The sequence below is a fragment of the Barbus barbus genome, assembly GCF_936440315.1.
Source record: "Barbus barbus genome assembly, chromosome: 25".
In the NCBI taxonomy this organism is placed as follows: Eukaryota; Metazoa; Chordata; class Actinopteri; order Cypriniformes; family Cyprinidae; genus Barbus; species Barbus barbus.
The window spans coordinates 3,140,749-3,159,412 of record NC_136753.1 but is presented as its reverse complement, the minus strand read 5'-3'; the positions used below and the strand labels follow the sequence as shown (position 1 = coordinate 3,159,412).

The 18,664-nt window shown below is 35.8% G+C and overlaps 1 protein-coding gene across 3 annotated transcripts; it reads right to left on the bottom strand.

Annotated features, from left to right (window-relative positions):
- Positions 1 to 4: 4 nt before the first annotated feature.
- LOC306845212 (dynein, cytoplasmic 1, intermediate chain 2a-like) lies at positions 5 to 12,645 on the bottom strand. Of its 3 annotated transcripts, none has more exons than XM_079377875.1 (17): positions 12,502 to 12,645; positions 10,499 to 10,607; positions 10,232 to 10,346; positions 9,020 to 9,161; positions 7,690 to 7,749; positions 6,517 to 6,632; positions 6,358 to 6,441; positions 6,117 to 6,279; positions 5,934 to 6,033; positions 5,725 to 5,850; positions 4,593 to 4,739; positions 4,399 to 4,512; positions 3,835 to 3,968; positions 3,595 to 3,739; positions 2,664 to 2,804; positions 2,470 to 2,595; positions 5 to 2,031 (listed from the first exon to the last, which is right to left on the bottom strand). In XM_079377875.1, exons 2-17 carry the CDS (start codon positions 10,604 to 10,606, stop codon positions 1,918 to 1,920), a joined length of 1,935 nt encoding a protein of 644 aa, XP_079234001.1. In that variant the 5' UTR covers position 10,607; positions 12,502 to 12,645; the 3' UTR covers positions 5 to 1,917. The 3 variants fall into 3 exon arrangements, with proteins under 3 accessions (XP_079234001.1, XP_079234002.1, XP_079234003.1); XM_079377876.1 differs by having other exon boundaries at positions 9,020 to 9,110; positions 12,502 to 12,633; XM_079377877.1 differs by lacking the exon at positions 7,690 to 7,749 and having other exon boundaries at positions 9,020 to 9,110; positions 12,502 to 12,643.
- Positions 12,646 to 18,664: the final 6,019 nt, after the last annotated feature.

The following is an 18,664-nucleotide window of genomic DNA, read 5'->3' as shown; positions in this document are numbered from 1 at the left end:
ATTTCTAGTTTGTGAGGGTTTTATTGAGTTTTTTACTGCAAGTTACAAAAGAGGTCAGTGATAAAGTGTACTAGTGAAGTTGTTGGAGGACCAAACACACATGCAAGATCAACATGCTTGTCCTGGTCATGTAAATCAGGGATCCCACACATTTGAACAATGGATTTCCTGTGATGTTGCCAGTCATTCATAATTACCAGATTTAAAAAAAAAAGCATGCTCTTGGCACATCTGAGCTAGCTGAGGAGATATTTTGCATATGGTTAGGCTTGTTGATTTTTTTTGACTCGTGCTTTTGAAAGTCCAATCATATTCTCATCCAAATTAGGGAATTTTAACCAAATATCAATGCTTAAAATATTTTCAAATGGAATTCTTAATATTGTCATTGTCGTGTAGTTATGAATGTTGTTTCATATTCATTATGAATAAATTAACCCATTAACTGTGTATGGGTATTAATCATCAGCCAAAAACTCACAATCATGATAGCCCAAGCTATAGAAATTTCAAAGATTTAAACTTTTAATCATGCAACGTTTCTGGAGCTGGAAGTATATAGATTTCAATATTCCCTGATCTGATCTGATCTGATCTGTGTTTTCATGATTGTGGGACCCTGATGAATGTGTTCAGACGTCAGATACTGAGGTGAGTATCCAGAGCTTCCTTCATTTCACAAAAACAACATTTAAAAGAAACAATCAGTCCAGAAAGTCAAACCTGTCTTAATCTAGACTTGTCTAAGTTATTCTTTTGTATCAAGTACATTTTCATTTTAGTTGTTCTGAACCATTTAAAGCCGCAATATTTTAAAGTTCTGGCTAAATTCACAAAACATCCATTAAAAACATTACTAAATGCCAATATTTGTTAGAATTTGACACTAAAATGTATATGAATGTAAAAGAGAAGCTGTTTTAGGTCTTGAGATTTTGTCATTAAATAATGCTGCTTATACAATGTCAAGAAAACATAATTAATATAAATACTACTAAAATCCATAGATCTTAGGACACTAAATTCAAATTACAATGGTAAAAATACATAAATATAACAGGATGCAGATGTGGACAAGCTGGCTGTTACTTGTACTTGGTTAACCGTTAAAGAAAACAATGTATTCGTCAAATAATAATACTGTCTACTAGTCTAAATAAGTTTAAAATGCTAATTAAAGGATCGTGGTTTTTCTCCAAGCCCTTTTGAAATGACAAATCATGGGACATTTTTTCAAACAGTGATCTAGAGATTTCTACCAACATTTTGCAAAAAAAAAAATATTTTTCAGTCTCAAGAGCTGGAATAGACGAACACCAAGAGGGTAATGCTTTGTGTGATGGAAGATTGTGGATACGTGTGTGTGTTATAAAATTAGCTTTAAGGCAATCAGAAGTAAGAACTGAGTTACATGTTGAAAAGTTATTATAGATGCACGTTCAGTCTTTATGAGCTAAAAACAAAATGCATTTGTTAGAAAGCTATACATAATCCAATAATGTGTGAGTTTATCCGGAAGGGAATTTTAAAAATATCCCACCTCTTTAAAAGCACATTTCTCCTGTTACTGTAGGTTATGTCAGTGTCTTAAGTTGCTGTACAATAGTTTGCATACTGGAAGTGTTAGTGTTGATGCACAGCAATCAATCATCCCTTTCCTCCAAATCAGCCTCTAATCCTACAAATAGATAAAAACATTAAAATTCCCGCCTGATATAATCTACTTTCACCGTCCAATCCCACTACGATTTTTACTCCCAAAATCTTTTAGCAACACTAAGTCTTGCTATCTCAAATAATCCATTTGTCTCTAGAATTAAAAAAGAGCCCGAGATTGTCACTAAAATAACTTCAGAGAGGGTGGAGATATGCAAATGCAGGGGAAACGTCATTGGTCAGCAGGGGTTGCTATGGTGATCATGCAGCCAATCGCTGAGCGGCCAGTTCCTCCACATCCTCGCGGTTCTCGTTGATCTCGGTGAGCGTGAGCACAAAGCGCGTCCATTCGTCCTGCCGTGGTACTGAGATTTGCTGTAGAGAAAACACGAAATGTGTTTAAATGACAGACCACAGCTGCAGAAGTTCATTTAAAGGGATAGTTCACCCAAAAATGAAAATTCTGTCATTAATTACTCATTCTCATGTCGTTCCAATCCCGTAAGACCTTCATTCATCGTCAGAACACAAATTAAGATATTTTTGATGAAATCTGAGAGCTCTCTGACCCTCCCATAGACAGCAAGGGTCCTAACACGATCAACGCACAGAAACGTAGCAAGGACATCAGTAAAATAGTCCATGTGACATCAGGGTCAGAGAGCTCTTGGATTTCATCAAAATATCTTAATTTGTGTTCTGAAGATGAATGAAGGTCTTACGGGTTTGGAACGACATGAGAATGAGTAATTAATGACAGAATTTTCATTTTTGGGTGAACTATCCCTTTAACTGTATTTAATTGCACCTCACCTCTCCGACGTCGTAAATGTGCACCTGGCCCTCAGAGTCTCCGACGGCCACCTCTCGTCCCGACTGAGCCCAGCGCACGCGGTTCAGCGCAGGGCTTCCCTCCACCGTCACGCTCGCCGTGGGAACCTGAAGCAGCAGATTATCAGTCAAGACTTGAGGATTTCTTCAGATTATATTCTAGGAGATTTTTGTACCTCAGTTTCGTTGTTGAGGTTCCACAGGTCCAAGTGTCCGACCCCGTCCACACAAGCGAACAGAGCGGGGTGTGTGGGAGACCACATGACATCATACACGTAGTCTGAATTATCCTCGAAAGAGTACAAGGGCTTATTGTTCTGTCAGAGACACAGACAGACCAGCGTTGTTATTGTTGACTGAACCTATTAAATATTGCTTTCATTCATTGAAATATGAAGTAGATATTACATAAACTGAGGGAAAAAACTAAAGTGAAATTTAAGGTTTTAAGTTTAAAGTTAAATGGTTCCAAAATTGCTCAAATTAAAACTGAAATAAAAATAAAGCTTATTGTTCTGTCAGGAGAGATATAAAACGGACCATTGTTGAAAAAAAAAAAAAAGATTTCATTAATTGAAATAAAATTTAAAATAAATTAAATAAAATATAAATATTTGATGAAAATTTAAAAAAAAAATCAATTACTAGAATTACTAAAAATAGAACTTATTAAAAATTGTTTCTATAAGTTCAATCAAATGTAAATATATTGTAAATATTAATTTAAAGTGAAATAAAATCTGTTTAAGTACAAAACTATAACTAAATCTGACACACAAGAGACAAACAGACAAGCGTTGTTATTACCTAAAACTAAACCACTGAAAATCATTTTTGTTCATTGAAATAAAGCAGAGATTACATAAAATACAAACATTAGATCAAAACTTAAAATTAAAAAAAAAATTAAATTAGAATCTGAAATGAAATGGGTTTAAGTACTAAAATTACTAAAACTGAAATAAAATAAACCTAACAAAAAACTAAAGACAAAAGCACATACTGTAATAAAATTAACTAAATTAAAAATATACAAATAAAAGTTAATTCAAAATATGAATAAACACTATAATAGTATATAAATAATGTTTGTGGTGTGTTTGGCACCTTGGTACTCCAGAGTTTGACGGTCCAGTCAAAGGAGGACGTGACAAACAGGTGAGAGAAGTCGACCGGTCCTGCAGCTGTGTGGCAGTCGAGGCCGGTGACTGGTCCATGATGGCCCTCAAACATCTCACTGATGCCCGCTTTACTACAACACACACACACACACACGTGCAGCAATAGAAATGAAACCGTTGTGCAGATGTGAAATGGACACAAACAGCTTGACGCTCACACACTCACCTGCCGTGTCTGCATGCGGTGTAGACGGACCCGTCCTCGCTGCCCACCACAAAGTTATTGACGTCACCCAGAGGAAATGACATGGAGGTGACGGACACTGACTTGGACTGTTTGAACATGAGCTCCAGACTGTCCTACACACACACACACACACACACACACTCAGACATGTGAGTTTAACTGGATAAATGAGAGACAATGGCTCAGTTTCATTTTTAGGAATCATAGAAGAATTTTTATAATAATGTATTTGGCAGATAATTTGATCCAAACTGACTTTATGCATTGCCTAGGAAAAGCTTGGGTCATTAAGATTTTTTAAATGTTTTTAAAAAGTCTATTTTGCTCACGTCTGCATCTCTGAGAGGAGAGAATAGCAACAGTTTCTGAATGCTTTCTGACAGGAAATACATTAAACTCTTTGTTTAAAGAAGCAGCATGAGATGGAAACATGTTCAAAAACATTATATGCTTAAATGACATTTAATGTAGTTAGACAGCTGTTAGGTAGCTGTGCTATGGGTGTCGAAGGGAAATGTACTTCCCATGGTTGTGTGTTTGTACCTGCGGTGTGGACAGCATGTCCAGACTCCAGGAGCACATCTTGCCGTCAGTGGAGATGCTGATGAGATTGTGAGCGTTCTGCGTCCCCACCACATTCACACAGTACACCGGGTGCTGCAGACACACACAGACAGATGACTGAGAACAGTGTGGATGCAGATGATGCAGACGAGTCGGTGTTTGTCCGTGTGTACCGTGTGAGCCGAGGCGGAGAGAGGCGTCCTCTGCACAGGGGTGCGTTTGTTACTGCGGTTGTCCCACAGGACGATCTGCCCCGAGTACGTGCCTCCAACCACCAGATTAGGATGAAACTGTGCAAACGCTGCTGACATCACTGCAGACTGAACAAACACACATATTCCATAAGTGGTATATTATTACATCAAATAAAAATATAAGAGAAATAAAAAATATATATATTTTGTCAAATAAACTGACTAAATCACTAATATTAAAACTATTAAGACATTTAAATTGGTATGTACTTCATGCATTTATTTTGATTCATTTTCATTAGTCATCCATCCATTCTTCAAACCACTTATCTTATTTAATTGATTTATTTACTGATTTATTGATCGATTTTAATAACTTTAATTATTATGTTTGTTAGTTAGTTTGTTTATTCATGCATTTATTTTAACTAATTTTAATGAGTCCTCCATCCATTTTCCAAACCACTTGTGATCTTAATTAATTAATTTTAATACTTTTAATTAATAAATTTGTTTGTTTACTCATGCATTTATTTTAATTAATTTTAATGAGTCATCCATCCATTCTTCTAACCACTTGTGACCTTTCTTTCTTTATTTCTTTATTTATTTTAATACTTTTAATTAATAAGTTTGTTTGTTTGTTTACTCATGCATTTATTTTTATTAATTTTAATGAGTCATCCATCCATTCTCCAAACCACTTGTGATCATTCTTTATTTATTTTTATTAATTAATCCATCCATGCACCAAACCACTTCTCCTCCATTTTAATGGATTTATTTTGTATTTAATTGTTTATTATAATTTTAATGGATTAATTTATTCATTTTATTTTAATTCATCCATCATCCATCCATCCACCCATGCTCTAAAACACTTTTCCTCTATTTTAATTCATTAATTAAATTATTTTTAATGAATTAATTATTTTAATGTTTTTATTATTATTATTATCATCATTATGTTTCTACTTATTTCTATTAAGAAAATAAAAAGTAATTTTCATAACATAAATAAGTTGTACTCTTGAGGACGAGATCAGAATAAAAAAATAATTTACATTATTTAATGCATATCTTTCACAGAGACATGCATTAAGCTCATCACCTGGCAGTGGAAGACATATTCCGGTGTGGTTTTCTTATATTTCATGTTCCAGACGAGAGCCACACCGTCGGGCTCATGTGGAGCGTCTTCATTACTGCTGTATGATGCCATGAGCAGCTCAGGGTACTGATGGGAACGACAGAAAACAGGACAACTTCACTGAAAGAGTCTTAAAAGCAGTGTTACACACTTCCAGCGTGATCGCGTACCTGCGGTGACCAGTCGAGACAGGTGACGACTCTGTGTTTGGACCAGCGCTCGTCCGCAAACTGTCTGTTCAGGGAGAGTTTGGCTCCAGCCTGAGACTCTCTGAAACAAACACAGTACAACAATCACAAACGACACATCCTACACCAGACTAACCGCGTCTGCTAACAGATAAACACACTCACCCCTCTTTATCCTGAAGGTCCCGTCCGCTGTAGTCGAAAAACACGTCCACCTGCTCGGAGAGAGCGCGCTCCACGATACGAGAGCTGTGGTCAAAGAAAGTCACAAACTCCTCCGAGTGAAGAATCTGCTGTTTCTCTTCCTCCGTCAGCTCATGAGGGGGTGCTACACACAGAAACACGTCCCTTCATCAGTTATAAAGCTCAGCTGTATTTCATGTTTAACTATGTTTGCAAGCACTACCTTCCTCTTCCTCTTTCTGAGAGTCTTTCTCCTCTTGATTCTCCAGAGCAGGCTGCATCACTGCGTCTTCCTCCTCCTCCTCATCTACACACAGCACTGAAGGAGTTTAGTTACATACGCACACCGATGCACTAAAGAAATGCAATGTGTGTGATTTACCGTCTTTGTGATGAGTCTGTGTGGGCGTCTGTGTCTCTTTTGAGTACGACACCAGCTCTTTGGGCGGGAAGTCCACCTGCGTGACCTTTGACATGCCCAGTTTCAACGGGCCACGTCTGTAGAAAATACAGACAAGTATGTTTAGACAGAAAAAGACTGGAATACTGTAATAATAAATAACTAAATCTAAAATAAATAAATAAAAATAGTAAATAATTAAATTATGAAAAATAAATAAATTTAATTAAATAAAAATGAAATAATTGTATAATTAAATAATAAACGATAGATAAAAAAATACAATTTAAAAAATATAAAATAATAAAAACAATTGATAATTAAATTAATAAAAATATATGATAAACAATAAATTAATTAATTACAAAAATGTAAAATAGTAAAAACAATAACTAAATAAACCATTTAAAATAATTAAAACATACATAAATTACAAATAAATAAATAAAATGTACATAAATTAATTAATTATTTAATTAAAATTAATTAGTTAAAATAAAATAAAAAATAATTAAATTTAATACATTAAATAACTACATTTAAAACAAATAAACAAACAGCACACAGGAAACCTATGAATTCATAAAATTTCATCTGCTGAAGGGTGATATTATGTCCACAAAGTCATTATGTGAATACCAGGTTTATGGGAGGCTTGAACCTGTGCAAGGATGTCAAAACAAAAGGTTAACAAAAGGGCCCTGTCTGTGAAACCAGGCTCATTTGTTACATAAGGAACATTTAATGTTGGTCAGAAAAGGTAAATATAGCAACAGTAGGATGTCTAAAATCTTTCCAACAGGAAATAAGATTGTACAGTACATTGACAAATCATGGGTCACTCTACCTGGTCACTCTACTCTGCTTAATGACAAGTGATGGAAACATGTTTGAAAACTATTTTTAAACTCTGAGGAACTTATCTTTAATATACTGTAGTTAGAGAGCATTTAGCTAGTATGCTAAGGGTGTCGAAGGGAAATATAATTCACTTCGTATTCACATGATGCACTGTTTGGTTCATCATGACTATCCAAGAACAAAAGACAGCAAGATTGAGGGAACAAATGTGAGACAGAAGGATATATGAAGGAGAGAATGCAGGTGAAGCGCAGCAGGAGTGATGGTTAATGAGAGAGAGAGAGACAGCAGTACCCGAGCTGAGAGTCTGAATGGAGCAGTAGAGTAGAGGGGTCAGAGTCCCAATGAAGAGTCCTGTTAGGCACACACACACACACACAGAGGCAGACACGCATGCAGACAGTTACACAGGAGAGCAGTTATAAGAGTCGCTGTTATACACTAATATACATGCACACTCACACTTCAGATGAGCTTCACATACTACACAATACGAAACAGAGAAACTCGCGTTTGCAATATAATATTCATATGTTTTAACATTATGTTAGGCCTTAAAAGAGTTTTTTAGTCATTCAAAATGTGGAAAATGTATGTGAATACTTTCTAAATGTACTGTATGTGCCATTGATATTTCGATTTTTTTTTCAATTAAACTCACTAAAACTGAAAACGTCCGTTTAATTGTTGCCTCACATTTTTGAAATGGTGAGAACAGTGCCAACCCGCAGTGACAAGTTTATTGCACTTTTTACAACACTTTGAAAGAAATGACTGATGAAGAAAAACTCAAAACATTTAATAAAAATTACAGAAAATGTTGTGACAAATTATAAGAACGGAGAAAAAAGATGAAAAGTTGTTAAAGCGCAATGATGAAAACATGAAGGAATGTGAAATACAGAGCGTGAAGCAAAGTTTAGTTGCTTGCCAGGCAACATGTTAAAATAATGATCTATGTTTTACATTGTGAAGCTGTTTTTATCATTTATGTCATGAATAATGAAGAAATAGGATGCAGAATCTTTTATTTGTAAAAGTCACTTAATTAGTCAAAAACAGGCATTATCACATGGTATTTTAAAGTATAAACCATATCAATTTAAAGCAAAATGAACCACATCACCGTTCATATGTTTGGGGTCATTAAGATTTTCTAATGTTTTTGAAAGAAGTCTCTTCTAATCACCAAACCTGCATTTATCTGATTAAGAACACAGAAGAAATTGCAATATTGTGATAAATTATTACAATTTAAATTACAATTTATAACTGTTTTGTATGTGAATATATTCCTGTGATCAAAGCTGTATTTTCAGCATCATTACTCCAGTCTTCAGTGTCACATGATCCTTCAGAAATCATTGTAATATACTGATTTGCTGCTCAAGAAACATTTCTGATTATTATTAGTTGAAACATACTTTCTTTGGTATGATGCATTTTCAGGATTCTTTGATAAATAGAAAGTTAAAAAAAACAGTGTCTTTAAAAATCACTTTTGATCACTTTTTTTCTTTTTCTTACTGACCCCAAATTTTTGAATGGTACTGTATATACAGTTAGGGTGACATAAAAGTACTCATACTGTGATATGAGATCTCTGATGTCAGTGCACACTCACCTCGGCCCCGTGCCGCCGTCTCCGGAGTCCTGGCTGCCCGTTTCGCTGGGTGTGCCCACTGATTTGGCAGAGGGGGACATGGGAGGGGGGACTAAATAGTGAAACAGACACGTATCCTCTGTTACCACGCGCAGAGGTTGCACTACATACACATACACACACACACACACACACATCCACATGTGCAAGCAAAGCGAAGGGGGTGTTTGAAAATAAAAAAGATACATATAAAAAGTAGGTAAGCAACATTAAGCGAGAGCAGGGTGGTGTAATAATCACAATGAAGCAGCAAAACCAAAGGATTGAGCCAAAAAAAAAAAGAGAAGACAAAAAGGACAGTGGTTAATATTCATGCAGGATCCACATGCGTTAAAAAGACATTAGAGCTCATTCCAAACCAAACCAAATTATTTAATGAAGAAAGAAGAAATAATGAGGAAATGGATATATTTTTAAAGAAATTCTAACAGTGTTCTTCTTATTATCTCATAGCGACTGATTTAGGTTTTTTGTTGTTGTTTTTCAAACATATTTAAAGGGATAGTTCACCCAAAAATAAAAATACTGTCATCATTTAATGTTGGTAACCAGACAGTTGATGGTAGCCACTGACTTCCATATTATGGGAAAGAATACAATGGAAGTCGATGGCTACCGTCAACTATTTATTAACCAACATTCATTCTTAAAAAATATCTTCTTTAGTGTTCAGCAGAAAAAAGAAACTCATACAGGCATGAAACAAGTGAATAGTGGGTAAATGATGTCAGACTTTTCATTTTTGGGGTGAAATGTCCTTTTAACATGTAAACATGTAGCGTGTGTTAATATGTTAATCTGTCTGATGAACAGAAAAATGATGAAGACGTTCAGAACAGGTCATGGAACATTTTCACATTTCCAATTTTTTTCCAAATTTCCAATTTCCCCAAGCAGCATTTCTATGCTACTGGTCCGGGTGTGGATGGGATAAATGCAGAGCACAAATTCCGAGTATGGGTCACCATACTTGGCCATTTGTCACTTTCACTTTCACTTTCCAAAAGAGGAAAAAATATGAACACTCAACAATCACGCAGCAGCGTTAACTAGTTTCCTGTAATGTAATGCCAATGTAATAAAATAACACAAAGTATGTTAAGAACGGTGGAAATGCATCAGTCTGTGAAAAGGACTGGGACTAATTTCCCATGCTGCTTTGTTGTTTCGTACCCATGGAGGCGTCCACTATCCCCATGCTCTGCAGCAGAGCCTCTGCCTCCTTCCTCTTCCTCTCCAGATCAGAGTCATCCTGCGGAGGAGACGCTCCCTCCTTCTGTCCATCCAGCTACAGCAGCAGGAGAGAGAGAGAGAGAGAGAGAGAGAGAAAGAAGAGAGAGAGAGAGAGAGAGAGAGAGAGAGAGAGAGAGAGAGAGAGAGGTTGTTTCAGTATAACAAACACAAAGAGACCAAATCACTGCAGTTTAGACCCCAGCTCACCTCTTTCTTCTTGCGCTCTTCCTCTTTCCTCTTCTTCTCCTCTCTGATCTGAGCCAGTCGTTGTTTCTTTCTCTCTAACTCTGCTTTTAGCTCACTTTTGTCAGACATTCTGCAGACAGATTTAAATCAAATCAAGTCTCGAGGGTGTATTTGCAGAAAAAAGCCTTTGGATGCTGTTTAGATGTTTGTCAATAAATCCTTAGGCACAAAAATAAAAAAATGAAGCGACAAAAATGAAAAATTACAAAAATGAAGCACTTTAAAACAACAAATCATGAGAAATTGTATTTACTTGCAGCTGCTTATATTTCTGTGGATTTGATAATGTTATGAGCTATGATTCAATCATATAACACAAATTATTATAATTATAAGCGGTAAAATTTTAGAATATATTTGAAATGTATTACAGATTTTATTTATATATTTTGTTATCAATTTATGTTTTAGTAATTTTTTCTTTTTTATTAGTTTTTTTAATGACAAATACATTTTTGTTTATTGATTTTAGTTATATTAATGCTTCAAGCTCAACTAAACAAAAATGAGAAATATTACCGTGGCAATATTTCTAAAATAAACTAATTTAACTTTTTTCAAATTTAATTTTATTTCAGTAAAGTCTATGTTTTGTTTTGTTGTTGTTGTTTTTCATTTAGATTTGCATTTAGCTTTTTTATCACTTTTATCCAAAGTGACTTACAAAATAGGAACAAAGCAATTTGTTAGAGAGCCAACAATATTCACAACACAATGGAAGGCTAATCAGACAACTGGATTTCAAGTAACAATGTTTTTTAATGGTTTAATGGTTTATAATAACCCTGATTATAAGGTATTATCCTCTTGTTTCATATGCAGTTTTATATTACATGAGCAGTCTCTAGTGGTCATTCAGAGAATGGTGCTGAGGTCATTCTGGTCCACACCACACCCATGAGCTCATTCAACACTGCTATAGCAGCTTAAACTCTGCTTTCTGATGAAGAGGATTCTTTTTGCATACTTTAGTGTTTCAGTGTTTGGCAAAAGTCAGAATTTGAGGACTGGCTCCTGTTGATTCATGAGCATAGACACAAACCACAAGATTTTAATTTTCCTTCCATCCATCCATCCCTTTCAGTGTATGCTGCTTGGATTTATTGAGTCTGTGTTGAACAATGATAATGCCTGTTTGTTATTTGAAGAGGTTTAATAAAGGTTTCAAAACAAATTCAATAAAAAATTAATGTCAGATGTCAATTTCTCAGATGTCCATGAGATTTCAGCTTCACATCATTTTGAGTTTTCTCTCACATCTATTTTAAAATGCTATCAATTTTGTCTAATGTTTTTGGAAATACTCTTGTTTATAGGTAATTCATTCTGAAACATGAAGCATTATTACTTACAATAGATATATTAATGTCTTTTGCATATTAATTGTACTAGCTTAAACTCAAATTTGAATTATAACTGTGTTCTGTGCGCATCTGTGCTATTCAAAACAAAAACATGAACTGAACTGGAGTTGCATGAGGGTTTTAAGTTCAATTCTGAACGGCACACATCCCTTTAGTACACTTTATTTCAAGAACACACACACACACACACACACACACACACACAGAGGACACTCCTGTAAAAGTCCCGGATGGTCAGTCAATATGGCTACATAGCGAAGAAACCCGGTGAAAACTAGCAAACTGACATAAAACCATCAGTTTGTAATCATAATTACTCATTAATGACATTTAATTAGACTGTTTTAATGCATCATCTGTCTAGTTGCATCAGCTGTTAATTTATGTTTCTTCTTTCTCTAAACAATTTAAATTGATGCTTTAAAAACACAACGCATGAGGAATTCATTTTGTGCTTTATTTTAAATTAATTTCATACGTTATAATAATATAAATGACACGTCCGACGGCCTCTCGTGAACCATCGCCATTAAAAACACACAATAATGCAGTCTAACACCGGAAACCCTATTGATTAATAAAGAAAAACAGTATTCTTACTTGAAATAAAATGTTAGCGGCTCGGAGTCGTTGTGGAGAGGATTATTCTTCAGTCAGCGGACTAATAACTTCTGTTATAATCTCCTTCTGTTGTTGTGACAGCGGCGCTGAATCTGGGATGCGGCTACGGGTGCCGTCAAGTGCTTTTTCTCAAACGCAGAGGAGAGGCGTTTCATAAAGTGCCCGCTAGATGGCGCTCTTTCACTTTATCGATTACTGCCTTTTGAACACAACACAAACGCTACATAATTTGCAGACACTGACACTGCTAAAATATGTATTTATGTCAAGTCAAGTCAAGTCACCTTTATTTATATAGCGCTTTTAACAATATAGATTGTGTCAAAGCACTTAACAGTATACAATTGGAGGATAGAGTGTCAGTAATGTATAATAATAAGATTAAACACTCAATTTTCAGTTAAAGGCATTCCATTATTGAATTCAGTGATGTCATTGTCTAGCTCAGTTTAGTTTAAATAGTATCTGTGAAATCAAATTGACAATGGCAGAACAACCACCCAGTAAAGCATTACAATAGTCTAACCTTGAGGTCATAAACGCATGAATTAGCATTTCTGCAGAGGTCGCAATTTAGATATGTTTTTGCGATGGAAAAACGCAGTTTTACAGATGCTAGAAACATGGATTTCAAATGAAAGATTGCTATCAAACAGCACACCTAGGTTCCTAACTGATGAAGAAGAATTGACAGAGCAGCCATCAAGTGTTAGATGGTTTTTAGGTCCGATAATTAACACCTCTGTTTTTTCAGAATTTAGCAGTAAGAAGTTACTCGTCATCCAGTTTTTTATATCGACTATGCATTCCATTAGTTTCTCAATTTGGTGTGTTTCACCGGGCCGTGAAGAAATATAGAGCTGAGTATCATCAGCATAACAGTGAAAACTAACACCATGTCTCCTGATAATATCTCCCAAGGGTAACATGTAAAGTGTGAAAAGTAACGGCCCTAGTACTGAGCCTTGAGGTACTCCATACTGCACTTGTGATCGATATGATACCATTCATTCACTGCTACGAACTGATGCCGGTCAGATAAGTACGATTTGAACCATGCTAATGCACTTCCACTAATGCCAACAAAGTGTTCTAGTCTATTTAAAAGAATGTTGTGGTCGATAGTGTCAAACAGCGCTAAGATCCAGTAGAACTAATAAAGAGATACAACCACGATCAGATGATAGAAGCAGGTTTCTAGTATCTTTGACAGAAAAGGGAGATTTGAGATCGGTCTGTAATTAATAGATCTTTGGGGTCAAGTTGTGTTTTTTTTTAATGAGAGGCTTAATAACAGTCAATTTGAAGGTTTTGGGGACATATCCTAATGACAATGATGAATTAATAATAGCCAAAAGAGGATCTATGACTTCTGGAAGCAGCTCTTTTAGTAGTTTAGATGGAATAGGGTCTAACATACATGTTGTTGGTTTAGATGATTTAACAAGTTTATACAATTCTTCCTCTCCTATAGTAGAGAATGAGTGGAATTGTTCCTCAGGGGATCTATAGTGCACTATCTGATGCGATACTGTAGCTGATGGCTGCATGTTACAATTTTATCTCTGATAGTATCGATCTTGGAAGTAAAGTAGTTCATAAAGTCATTACTGCTGTGCTCTTGGGAAATGCCAAAACCTGTTGATGCTTTATTTTTCATTAGTTTAGTCACTGTATTGCATAAATACCGGGGGTTATGTTTGTTTTCTTCTTGAAGAGACGAAAAGTAATCAGATCTAGCAGTTTTTAATGCTTTTCTGTAGGATAGGGTACTTTCCCGCCAAGCTATACGAAATAACTCTAGTTTTATTTTCCTCCAGCTGCGCTCCATTTTCTGTGCTCATTATACCACGGAGTCAGACTGTTTTCTTTGATCTTCCTTAAGTGTAAAGGAGCAACTGTATCTAAAGTGCTAGAAAAGAGAGAGTCCATAGTTTCTGTTACATCATCAAGTTTTTCTGTGCTGTTGGATATGCTGAGGAATTGAGATAAATCAGGAAGATTACTTACAAAGCAGTCTTTTGTGGTAGAAGTGATGGTGCTACCATACTTGATACAAGGAGTAGAATTTACAGTTTTAGCTATATGGAGTTTACACAAGACTAGATAATGATCTGAGATATCATCGCTTTGCTGCAGAATTTCAACACCACTAACATCAATTCCATGTGACAGTATTAAATCTAGAGTATGATTTCGACAATGAGTAGGTCCTGAAACGTGTTGTCTAACCCCAAAAGAGTTGAGAATGTCTATGAATGCTGATCCTAATTAATCTTTTTCATTATCGACATGGATATTAAAATGCCAACAATTAAGACTTTATCTGCAGCCAGTACTAACTCAGATAGAAAATCAGCAAATTCTTTAATAAAGTCTGTGTGATGCCCTGGTGGCCTGTATACATTCATCTGGTTTTAGCCATGTTTCTGTCAAACAGAGCAAATCTAGGTTATGATCATTGATCAAATTGTTTACAAATATATATATATTCAGTAAGCCAAGTTTTATTAATTGTTCCTCTGTATTGTAAACATTTTTTATTTGTTGAACATCAATTAAATTGTTACTCTTAATTTGGTTTGGACGTTTTCTGTATTTTCTAGTTCGGGGAACAGGCACAGTCTCTATAGTGTGATATTTAGTTGAAGGAGTCTCTATGTGCTGAGAATTAACTGACTTCTGTGACGTGAGGCGACTAGCAGACGGTCGGTTTAGCCAGTCTGTCTGCTTCCTGACCTGGGCCCCAGTTAGTCAAGTACAAACTCTAAGACTATGTGCCATATTTCTAGAGAGAAGAGCGGCACCACCCCAGGAGGGATGAACACCATCTCTTTTCAACAGGTCAGGTCTGCCCCAAAAACTCATCCAGTTGTCTATAAAGTCTATGTTATTCTGCTGGCACCACGTAGACATCCAGTCATTGAGTGACAGCAGTCTGCTGTGAATCTCATCACCCCGGTAAGCAGGGAGCGGGCCAGAGCATATTACAGTGTCTTACATCATACTTGCAAGTTCACACACATATATACATACATATAGCTTTGTGAGAAATGCACTGAAAAAGTCAAAAATAAAATTTACAATTATTTATACCAACATAATTCAGCTGCATGGGTTCAAACAGATTTAAAAAGGAATCACAAAAAAATGCACATTCTCCATTCTGCATATATAAAATAGTGCACTGTGTAATAACATATGTGTGAACCAAGGGTAAATGATACCAAAGCTGGCTAAAAGCAATGCAATTGAAAAATAAAACTGCTTTTCTTTTCCCACCACACCCTGTTTGCCAATGCATTTGGTGATTTCATTCATGAAGTGTTGTGAATTTGATATATGAGGAGAAATATGACAACCTGAATATGAATGTGTGAGTGTGCGCGATGGTGCTTGTGTATGTGATTCAGGGACTTGTTTCATGGTGAAGTCAATTCTGTGTGTGTGTGTGTGTGTGTGTGGAAGAGATGAGCAAAGGTAACCCACATCTCCTTTGTCTTTTGCCATATGACAATGGCTGTAAAAGGCCGTTGTAGTTTCCATGGCAACATGTCTGTGACTAAAAATCAGGTTATGGGTTAGCAGGTGCATGAACATGCATGTTTCTATATCTGCAGATGTTTCGTATATCTTATCATCTCACATCAATCACACTCCCTCAGCACCTGAGGAAATATATCTGCAACAGGCATACAAGTCACCTGTAACCACAACCACATTAGTTTAACTATGGTCTGATATTGAAGGACAGAAAAAGCAGAGATATATCTTGAAACAAAACAAAAATATATATATTTTGAAGAAAAAAAAACTGCATAAACTGCACACACAAAAAATAAACATTATTTTATTACAGAAATAGTGTATCCAAAAATTAGGTGAAAATGTTCTCACCGTCAAGCCATCCAAGATGTAGATGATTGTCATGGGAACAGATTTGGAGAAATGTAGCATTCCATCACTTGCTCATCAATGGGTCCTCTGCAGTGAATGGGTGCCGTCAGAATGAGAGTCCAAACAGCTGATAAAAACATCACAATAATCCACATCACTCCAGTCCGTCAGTTAACATCTTGTGAAGTGAAAAGCTGTGTATTTGTAAGAAACAAATCCATCAAATCCATCACTTCTGGCCAAAATATGATTCCATAATCCACAATAACGCTTCCTCCAGTGAAAAACTCCGTCTCCTGTTGTCTCTCACATCGGAATCCACACACATATTTGTTTAGAGCTGTTTTGGACTGTTTTCACTTGGTGCTTGATCTGTGCATATTTCTCTCCTGATTCAGATTCCTTTTTCACTGGAGAGAGCAATATTATGGACTTATATTTTAGCCAAAAGCAAAGGTTAGAAGTTTAAATGTCTTAATTATAGATTTGTTTGCATGCATCTTTTCACCTCACAAGAAGTTTTTATCAGCTGTTTGAACTCTCATTCTGATGGCACCCAGTAAAGCCATGTTCATTTCTATAGTGCTTTATACAGAAAAAGCAAAGCAGCTTCACAGTCATAGGAACATAACAGAATCAATATGGAAACTCAACTATGGAGACAATTCAGATTGTGCTGCAAAGCAGCTTAGTAGTGCTATTATTCGGCTCAAGTCAGTTCAGTGTTGGTTCAGTTCAGATCAATAACAGTTTGAAGTTCATCAACTTTGAGACAAGAAATTCAGCTAAAAGCCATTCACTGCAAAGGATCCATTGTTGATCCAATTGATGTAATGCTACATTTCTCCAAATCTGCTCTGATGAAGAAACTGATCTACATCTTGGATGACCTGAGGTGTAATACATTTTTAGCAAATTTTAATTTTGGGTAAACTGTTCCTTTAAGCAAATTTGTTAAAATGTTGTTCTTTCATTTTATAGACCATCAAGTCCTGACATGTAAACTAGTGCTATAAAAAATGAACTAATACAAAGGCTAATCCTCTGTTTGCTCTCTCTGGACTGTAAGATAAGACATGTCAGGGATCGACTGGATGCTTTTTCCTTTTCTAGAGAATCATAAAAAGGAAATCTCTTATCTCCTCTTAACTGTTACCTGCACATGATTATGTGACAGTTCTAATCAGAGGACAAACATGTTATTATGATCTTACAGAATCAGGGCTCACAAAGTTTGATAAGTGCTTTAAACAAAAGATTTAATGATGGCACCACAAAAAAAAAAATAAAAAAAAAATGTTTCCTTCCTCAAAACGGCCATTAGCTGGCACCTTATATGCACAAGTTGGAAAGATAAAGAAACCTGTGAGCCCTTATAAAGAAAAGTTTTCCATTTTGCTTTACAATTTACATCAGTCTATGTAGTGGATGAGGTTTATGGGCATCCTATGGGACTTGGGTTTGGTGTGTCATAAGTGAATAAAGCTCAGAACTCATAAATGCAAAGTTCTAGTCCTACAAAGAGCGAGTCATGATGACCTATCACCATTTCTCCTTGATAGATATCCTCCTTCTCCAGGATAGAAGTGTCAGTGAAAGTATTTCTACTATTGCAAATATGCTTATAACTCTAGAGTTGATGTGTTTTCCTTTTACAAATTTATGACGAACACCTTCGGATTGTGAAGGAGGAACCTGACACATTTCCGGTCAGATGGCAAAAAGCATTTCCTCATAGGCTGGTGTGATTCAGCAGCATCTATTCATAAACTCATCAACCCTGAGAGCCGATACAGCTGTCATCTGTTGACATGAAAAGGCAGAACATATATTTGCATTTTAAAACTGTCTTGGTTTCAGCAGAATATATAATGAGTGTTCTTACTCCAGTGAAATCATGAGTTGAATTCCTCTGTGGTGTGTTCAGAGGAAGATAACTGTAGTGTGATGTTGTGAAATATGTCTGGAGGGTATATATCTGTTCAGAGGGTAAAGCTCAGCTCTAGGCAGATCTCTGAGTCAGCAAATCACAGATGAAGATGTCTGTGGTGGAGATAAATCTGCATGTACAACCATTTACACACACACACACACACACACACACACACACACGCACGCACACACGCACACACACACACACACACACGCACGCACACACGCACACACATGTTGGTTTTTGAACTTAATAATGCACTTATTTTTGTGAAGATGTTTGTAAATACACATCATTATTATTATTATTATT